Genomic DNA, 9,441 nt, shown 5'->3' with positions numbered 1-9,441 from the left:
TTTGAGTTGTGCTGGAGTAACATTAACATTGACATTGTTTGACACATTTGTGTGCACAGAACCATAGATTCTTCTCAATTGTTTCTCGGTGAAAAAAATCTACAGTTATTTATACATCCACGTCATCAATGTTTGAAACGATGTCAATTTCAATGTTACTTCAGCATTTTCCTTTACATTTTTACTGCCCAATGCAGAGCTCGTGGTGTGGCAGGTAACCTCTGTTAAAGAGAGAAACGACAAGACGTCTCTGCTATCTTACGCCACCCCCCATCATCATTCCCTGCTAACTTACACCTACAACCTTACGATTTAAGAACAGTTCAATCAAATATCTCTCTCTCTCTCTCTCTGTTCTTCAATAATTCCTCTCAGGTACTCTGTTCTCTTCTTCTTTTTACACATTTTATGGGATTATTACGGTAATTCAGAACTTTATTTAGTAATTAATGGTTGAGCTTCTGAGATCTTGTGTCTGTCGATGTTTATTTTTGCTTAATTTTATTTCCCTTTAATAATATATATGAAATTTGATTTGAATGTGCGGAACTGAGTAGAAGACATCACAAAATTAGTTGAAGAAATTTTTTTAAAAAAAAATCATGAATTTTGAGGTGGTTCAAATATGCGTTTTGGACCAATTTGATGATTAAATCAAATTTAGGATCATTGCCATGCTATCATGTCTGGTTTTAAATCTCTATGTTAGTTGAAGAAATTAACCAAAAAAAAAAAAAAAAAATCATGAAATTTAGGTTGGTTCAAATATGAGATTTGGATTAGACAATTAAGTCAAATTTGGATCATTGTCATGTTTTCTTGTTTGGAAGGAATTTGGTTAAATTCTTTTACTTATAATTCATCCCTAAAGAGAAATTGTAATTATTTTAGAAGAACATCCAATTAGTTGGTGGAGATATGATGTTGTACATGTTGCACAACGGTGATTCGAATCTGGGTTATTGAAATTGTGTTCCATAGCTTGGATGAACTGTAAGAAAAGTTTCACATTAATCAAATAGTACTATCTATCCAATCAAAGGCCGGAATGGATTAATCAGTAGAGGGCGATCATCTGAACAGTTTGAATTTTGGGTGTTCATTCATCCAATAAATAGCTCAAGATGTTAGATAGAAAACCCAAATTGTGTCCCAAATATGTGTTTGTAAGTGTACTTTTATATGTTGATGTACGCCTATTTACACCAATTTTTTTTTCTCTTATGGGATTTTCCTTTATTTTTCAGTTAATGAGTCACATGGGATTGTTTTGTCTTCCTGTATTATTGTTTGAAAAAATCAAAGTTAAATTAAGATACCTTATAATGCTAAATCAAATTATAGTTGTTTCAGGTGGACAAATCATCAACCATGTTGAAGACCATGGGCATGAGAGCTTTGTTGTTCCAGTTCTTACTTGTCTCTTTTGTTCTTTTGAGCTCTGTGAACTACGGGTTCGCAGGGATCACGAGTTCTTTTATTCGTTCTGAATGGTCGTCTATTGACATTCCTCTTGACAATAAAGCTTTTGAAGTTCCGAATGGTTATAATGCCCCGCAACAAGTAAGTCTTTAATTCACAAATAATAACATTTTTTAAATGACAAAACTGTTTAATACATGTGCATACAGACATAGAAGCATAAACATTTTTTTTTCTTAGTAGGTATAAAGACACAGATCATCTTATTGTCATCGTAAAAGCCATATCCCAAATTTCTGAGGATACAAACACATATAATGTACATAAAACACGTACACAAATAAGGATGGAGACATAAAAAAGTTGCACCAAACTATTGTAGGATCAAATTTATAAGCCACATGATGAAACTGTTGGAAACAGTTTTGATCAAAGATTAATACACAAAATAGGGATTTTGGAGTACCAGTTTGGCTCCATGCCAAGGAGGATAAACTATCGAGACTCTTTCTTACCTTTACAATTGATGATGAAGAAATTTACTAAAAAACAAAGACTTCAGCCGGATGAATATTTTCCCTCTATTTTGAAATGATGAATCCGGAATCGTTACAAGATATGGACATGTAATCCTAGAGCTTGACATTGGAGCAATTGCTCCCTCATCATTAATAACCATGTTACCCATATGTAAAGAGGCTTGGTGAGTAATTTATTATTGGAATGGGTTCATTGTAATAATAATATAAATTTAATATTTATGTTTATTCCTTGAAAAGTATAGGTGCAGTGGTACATTCCATTCACTACAATTCAAGTTGACTGCTTTGGATTTTGGCATAGGTGCATATCACCCAAGGTGACTATGATGGGAAGGCTGTAATTATTTCATGGGTGACAACTGAAGAACCAGGTCTCAGTAAAGTGCAGTATGGCACATCAGATAAACAATATGATTTTAGTGCTGAGGGAACAGTGACAAACTACACGTTTTACAAATATAAATCTGGCTACATTCATCACGTCCTCGTTAATGACCTTGAGGTAATAATTTTATTGAATTATAACATATTTCATGTTAGGAATGATCAAATTATTATTTTTCACCTAAATAAGTTTACATTTTGATCCACTATTGTTCTTAAAACTTTTAATCTTTTATACAAGTACAAGTTTGGCGTATGAGAAAAATGGTAAGGGAAAAGTATGAGTATAGTTCTGGTTAGTCATTCATAAATTTTTTTTTAAACATTGGCAAAATGTTGTTGACACAAAAAATCCTTGATTATTATTATTTTTACATAAAAATAGTTTTGTACTCAAAATCATTTTTTTTTAATAAATCTTGAGTTGACTGCCAGGTTCAAAAACCCGTGATTCAATCTGAATCATTGAATTGCTCAGTCTAGTAAACTATAGATGCACATTTACACATAACATACATTCTTTTCTTTTCTTATAATGATGCTAGTTTGTTAAAGAAATATGGGTTTTATTTGACGAGGATAAAGATACAACATTGTTGTTCTAGGTGCATAATTGGCACTTGCTAACCTATTCTTTTTATTTTTTGTGTCATGCTATTGTTATCAGTTGGTTGAGGGCATAAATTCATATGATTTCATATAATTGATGCCAAATTGGTTTCTTGTTTCTTAGTATGACACCAAATATTACTACAAGATCGGAAAGGGTGCTTCTGGTAGGGAATTTTGGTTTCAAACGCCTCCGAAGATTGATCCAGATGCTTCTTACACTTTCGGTATTATTGGTGAGTTACACCTCCTATTTTACTCATTGGTTGGAAGTAATTTACTTGACAACTTCCTGCCAAGTAATTGAAATATGGTTTTGAGTTCTGACTCTGACCTGTGAAGGTTTAATATGCATCTCTGTTTTTCGATAGAAGGAATAAATATATCTGTAATCTAAAAATTTTCCATGTTGGAGGCTTCGAAAAACTTGAAAATAAAGAATATAACCTTGGCAAGTATAAACTATAAAGTATTACCTAAAGTTGCTTTCCTTGAAAAATAAAAGAGAAATCAGAAGAATAGTAATTAAGGAGAAACAATAGATCGAAGAAGGAACATTGGAGAGTATCGAAGAAACTCATTAAAAGAACAACATTAACTTACAACTTTAACTGCAATCAAAGGCAACTATGGAAAATATAGAAAAATCCTCTTATCTTCCAGAAATTTCTAGAAAGATCATCATAGTTCTCCAGAAGTTGAGCTACTTAATCCTGTATAATCATTACCCCTAGAAGTATGACATGAATAAAGATGTACAAAGTTCAAATATGCGAGTTCTTCCATACATTTCACCACAATTGCATGTAGCTATTTACATTATTTAGATTTTGTGATTCTTATCTCTGAACCATTTTTTTCAGGTGATTTGGGCCAAACATTTAATTCTCTTTCCACTCTTGAGCATTACATGCAGAGTGAAGGACAGACAGTCTTATTTGTTGGAGATCTCTCTTATGCTGATAGGTACGAGTATAATGACGTAGGTATTCGATGGGACTCATGGGGCCGTTTTGCTGAACGAAGTGCTGCATACCAGCCATGGATTTGGTCAGTTGGAAATCACGAAATTGAGTACATGCCTAAAATGGTAATATTTTACTGCTAAACAGCTTGATTTATTTGGATGCATCTAAGACCTTATCTGCATTATCTTTTCTCCATTTTCCTACATGGCTACAGCTACAGTTAAATTTCCTAAAATATGAAGAAACGTGAATTTTCTCAGTGAATGGACATAATGTGCTCCTTTGGATCCTTTTGGCAGTGTTGCATTAACTTTATATCATTTTTTATTTTATTTTATAACAAACGTCTTGATGTCAATTTTTAAATGGCTTTTCTTGATGATGATGAATAATATGACTCACGTTTGTATCCATGCCCTGTTTGACATTGTTTAGGGGGAAATTCGTCCTTTCAAATCTTATTTATATAGATACTCGACTCCTTACTTGGCTTCCGAGAGCACCAGTCCTCTTTGGTATGCGATCCGGCGTGCATCTGCTCATATTATTGTGCTATCGAGCTATTCTCCATTTGGTAATTTCTCATTACCTTTTGAGCATTTCCCTCCATACTTCATAGTCAACAATTCTCTTTTCATGTATGACTTCCCCTATGGCAGTTGACCATGTGCACTCATGCTGAAGCACTATGTAAAACCCAAGGAACTAACGTGTTGATATGTAGAATTCAAATCCCATTGTTGGAGTAGGGATGTCTGATCCTCTGCAAGGATCAATTGCCCAAATGATCTTGACTATGCAAAAAACATCTTAATTAAATAGAAAATTATGTAAATTTGGTGCCTTTAAAACTGTTTTTCATCAAATATGATTATTTTTAAAACGATGCTTCCATTTTTTTTCCAGCATGAAATGCAGCTCTCTTTAGAGAAAAAGTGGGACGGCTAGTTATAGATATCTAGTAGTTCGCCTTTCCTCCCCACTTTTGAAGGATTTTACCTTATTTTCTTACAATGACCTAATTGAGGTTGTCAGGGACATTCAGAGTTCCATCTTTGATGACATTTTTTAGTTGTTGTTACAACAGGGACAATGATTTCATACAAAAAATATAATTGTTATTTTTGTGATTGAGAATGATCATTCTTTTCTAAGTCAACTAGACTGTTGTTTTCCTAGCTATTTAAATAATGGGTTTGAGAGTTATGTTGTTTATGGAATTCCTTTCATACTTAGGTCAAACCAACTTTGACTATATTATAGACAAAATGTAAGGTCCTAATGGTTTCGGTTATTAATATTATTCATATCATCCACATGAAATTTTTTCCTATTTTATAGATATAAAATTATTTCTGGGATAATGTCTATTTTCTTTTTTTCGATAGGGGTGTCTTAAATATTAAAAACATATGAGGTGGTAGTACCTAAATCATCCATAACTATCAGGGCATTAACCTACCAAATTCCCAAATCTAGTACAAGAAATACATATTATTTTTAGATTGATTAGGACAAGAAATATTGGTGAAATATCAGATGTGGGTCATACATAAAAGGGTAATAAACAAGACAAGATTACCCACACCAGTCTCACAGTGGGTCCCACACATCCCAAGATTCCACAACAGTGGGTCTCAAATGTCATTTATTACGGTTCTTAACTCTTTAGAATTGCAGGGATTGTTTCTCTTATATCCATGTTTCTAACGTCTAAGACATTTGAAATCTTTTTATCAGTGAAGTACACTCTTCAATGGAGGTGGCTACAAGATGAGCTAGGTAGAGTGGACAGAGAGAAGACACCTTGGTTAATTGTTCTCATGCATGTCCCTATGTACAACAGTAATGAAGCCCACTTCATGGAGGGTGAGAGCATGCGTCCTGTCTTTGAGAGTTGGTTCGTTAAGTACAAAGTTGATCTCATTTTCGCCGGCCATGTCCATGCCTATGAAAGATCGGTATGGCTATTGATTCTCTCTTTATATCTTGATTATGTTTATTCTCCTCATGGACTAACCTATACACCAAAATGGTAATCTACATTCTCTTTGATAGACCAAAGTATGGCCTTTAAATAGTCCATACTACAAATCCTAGGGACAACCCACTTTTCATTGAGTTGGTGAACCCAACCCAAAAATCATGGGATTTCTATTGAATTGTTTCGTTTAGAAGATTAACCTCCACGCAAAAGGGCTAAAATAGCCCGATTTCTGTTTCAAAAGTGTTGTCCATTTGAACTGAAAAGAGCACCCTAGAAGGAGCCAGGATTTAGCACTAATGATATGAGATGCATAAAGAAATTAGGGTTTTAGAAAAAATGAGGGTTCTCTTTGGCTAATATCTATGTTACAATGACTTGTACACGTGGTCTGGCATCCAACACTTCCAGACACATTGATCCACAGGCCCAATATAGTGCACGACCATACAGTTAATTGTACATGATGAGAGAAAATTTTCTAAAATACTGTTGTTCATATCAAGTATATAATACAGCAATAATGTATTTAAACGAGCTGATATACATTAAAATCATGCAAACAGTATACAAACAATAGTTAGAAACAGAATATTTGAATAAATTAAGATTTATTTAAAGAAGGTTGCTGGCAAGTGTCTGACATGTGCATATGACATGGTGTCGACGTGGAAAATTTGTAAAAAATTAAATGGGCCATGGTCAGTAAGAAGAAATATTGTTAATTTGCAGTATCGCATCTCCAACATACACTACAATGTATCAAGTGGTGACTGTCATCCCATTCCCGACAAATCAGCTCCCGTGTACATAACTGTTGGTGATGGTGGAAATCAAGAAGGTCTTGCAGGGAAGTAAGTTATACATCACAGTTCAGAAGTTCTCTTATGATTCTTATGTTTCGATGACATTGTGTTTCCTCACTTAAGATACTTTACGTGCTCTTCTTTTGTCTTCTATATAATATTCTCTATCCCTCTATCACAACATCCTCACTTTAAATGATTGTTTGGTTTTGTAGGTTTAGAGACCCACAACCGGATTACTCTGCATTCAGGGAAGCCAGTTACGGTCATTCCACATTGGAGATAAAGAACAGAACACATGCATTCTACCATTGGAACCGAAACGACGATGGGAAAAAGGAGGCAACAGACTCTGTTGTATTCCTCAATCAATACTGGTGAGTTGAAGATAGGATCTCTTATTTTATAAATTACTAAAAACATATATCTTCTATCAGAAATATAAATGTGCCTAGGAATGTCTTGAAATATGTATCTATATCGTACTTCGTCATCAAAGCCGTATCACAAAGTCTTGATGAAGTCCCACTTGTTCCTCCATTCATGCTGGGCTAAATCATGATCACGGGTCGGGATTAAAAAAGAAAATGAGTAACTGTTTTCCCTAGGTTCATTGTTCATTCTTTCTTACACTGGAACTAAAGAGAAAAGTTATTTCATGGCCCAAAGTTGGCCCACACAGCGTAATGGGGACTTTTCTAGAGCTCTCTGTCAAACAAACGATTGATGTAAGAGGAAAAACGCAAATTTACTGGAGATTACTGGTCTTCTAGGGAATCCCTAGCATCTCAACCATCAGAATTTATGGTTGGTAGGGTTTTTGAAAGGTCATTTTTCCTAATTGAGATTGAAATGGGTTAAGTTCTAGCCAAATTATCTAATATTTTCTTAGTTCGAAAATTGAAATATACTAAATTTTGGCCAAATTATCTGGTTACTCTTGCATGCCTAGCAGACCAAATTCCTAAGTGAGTGAATCTAAATTCACATGGATCAATATATTCGAAAAGAATTGTTAAAAAACTATCTTATGATACGTACTACTGGAGTTTCTGATTGCTTGTTTGACATTTTATGATTTAGAGAACATTATGGATTGTTATCTTGCAGGGCGAGCAATCTACAAAGGAGACGATTGAAGAAGAAACATCCAAAGAATGCTTTTGGCCACCTCGCCACTTTTTGATAGTATTTCCAAGGTAATCTCTTATTTAATAGCAGTGATGATTTTAAATTGGGGAAAAAGCACTTGCAGAAATAAATGAAAACATCTTGCTTTTGTTTGGGCTATTAATTTATTTTCATTGCTCTTCTTTTCTTGAGGCCAAGCATTGATTCAGGTAGTCCAATTAATGGGGGAAAAAAAAAATACCATTTATTATGATATTCATTTGGCTTCTGTTTGTTTTGTGGAACATCTACGTTCCAAAAGTAATTAATTTCTACTTACTGAGAATATTTAGAATTTTTTTGGGAAAAAAAATATTTATTTGTTTGTTTCATATGCAGTGAAGAGAGAGAGAGAGAGAGAGAGAGAGAGAGAGAAGAGGAGGAAGAAACCCAACACCCTTTTTTTGGAGGGTTGGACTTTTCCCTCTTGAGTTCCTTGTTTTCTCAGTGCTTGCATGCCTTTCTTCCTGGTTTGTATGTCTTCTGGATTTATTTTTTTAAAATCACAATCTATTTGTTTTAGAATAAATTTCCACTGATCCAAATAGCACTTATCAATGCTGCTCATACATTTTTCTATTTGGTGAGGTGGGGTGATGGATTTGAGGTAACACCATTATTTTGAACAAAATTCTTCAGGGTTCCCTACCCAAATGGTTTTAAAACTTGGTTTCGCTTCTCGTCTCGTACATGCCAGATACTGTGTCGTCTTGGACGAGTTTTCCAATATGTTTGAGATGTTTTGTCCAAAAATTTGAAAAATGAACATGGGGTATTAAATCTTGTTAAAAAAATTGACTTGTCAATCCGTCTTGTTCATGCTTGATACCGAGATGACTCAGATGAGTTTTGAAACCATGTGCCCCTGCCCCAAGTGGTAAATGTAATTCATAAAAAATTCTACTGCAGTGTGCTTTGGATTTGGTGAACATGGCTATGTTTAGATGTATAGAGATAGAGATATTATGATATAAAAAATAAAAAAAATATATTTTATAAATTATAAATTTAAGTTGTGATACCGCTTATTTTTTCTGGTTTCGCAACAACTTGGGCGAAATGGGGTTCTATTGGAAATCGTGGAATTTTGAGTTTTCGCCATTGGTTACTGGTCGAGCCACTGGAATGGAATGAGATAATAGTCTCTGGAGATCTTTCCTCTCCAGCACATTCTGAGGCAAATGATTTACGGTTCTATGATGAGAGTATGTCAGAGGGGGGCGCCAGAAAATCATTATTCTTATAAGTTTATTTTCGTCTCTAACCATATTTCAATTAGGATAGATATTGGACCCGTTTTTTTTTGAAGAAAACGAATTATAAATAATGATTGAAAAATTTGAGCATTGTTTTCATTAAATAAGGAGGGGATTGGAGTTGGAAGTGAAACTAATGTGATAGAATGATATCGAATCAAATTCAATTTTTATATAAAAAAGATAAAGAAATTTACTATATTTAAACAAAATATATAGTATTATTTACTATCTTATACTAAATTATAGTATAATTTTATTATATTTACTATATTATATCTGAGTCAACACATTGATCAG

General features: G+C 33.8%; 1 protein-coding gene across 5 annotated transcripts; it reads left to right on the top strand.

Moving 5' to 3' along the window:
- Positions 1-218: 218 nt before the first annotated feature.
- LOC147392616 (bifunctional purple acid phosphatase 26-like) lies at positions 219-8,464 on the top strand. Of its 5 annotated transcripts, XM_086455218.1 has the most exons (11): positions 220-375; positions 1,354-1,563; positions 2,266-2,466; positions 3,082-3,193; positions 3,821-4,047; positions 4,361-4,499; positions 5,666-5,886; positions 6,642-6,763; positions 6,931-7,092; positions 7,826-7,914; positions 8,225-8,464. In XM_086455218.1, exons 2-10 carry the CDS (start codon positions 1,372-1,374, stop codon positions 7,899-7,901), a joined length of 1,452 nt encoding a protein of 483 aa, XP_086311344.1. In that variant the 5' UTR covers positions 220-375; positions 1,354-1,371; the 3' UTR covers positions 7,902-7,914; positions 8,225-8,464. The 5 variants fall into 5 exon arrangements, with proteins under 5 accessions (XP_086311346.1, XP_086311344.1, XP_086311343.1 ...); XM_086455217.1 differs by lacking the exon at positions 8,225-8,464 and having other exon boundaries at positions 7,826-8,217; XM_086455221.1 differs by lacking the exon at positions 8,225-8,464 and having other exon boundaries at positions 236-375; positions 1,345-1,563; positions 7,826-8,217.
- Positions 8,465-9,441: the final 977 nt, after the last annotated feature.

Source organism: Akebia trifoliata, chromosome 10 (genome assembly GCF_017979445.1).
Source record: "Akebia trifoliata isolate Shusen 1 chromosome 10, ASM1797944v1, whole genome shotgun sequence".
NCBI classification, from domain to species: Eukaryota; Viridiplantae; Streptophyta; class Magnoliopsida; order Ranunculales; family Lardizabalaceae; genus Akebia; species Akebia trifoliata.
This window is presented reverse-complemented; position numbering and strand designations above follow the sequence as displayed.

Excerpts from the sequence above, each read along its gene's own strand:
- LOC147392616 (XM_086455218.1), top strand. The coding sequence starts at position 1,372 with ATGTTGAAGACCATGGGCATGAGAGCTTTGTTGTTCCAGTTCTTACTT. Across the intron at positions 1,564-2,265 it reads GTTATAATGCCCCGCAACAA|GTGCATATCACCCAAGGTGA; the intron begins GTAAGTCTTTAA and ends ATTTTGGCATAG. Across the intron at positions 4,500-5,665 it reads ATCGAGCTATTCTCCATTTG|TGAAGTACACTCTTCAATGG; the intron begins GTAATTTCTCAT and ends TCTTTTTATCAG.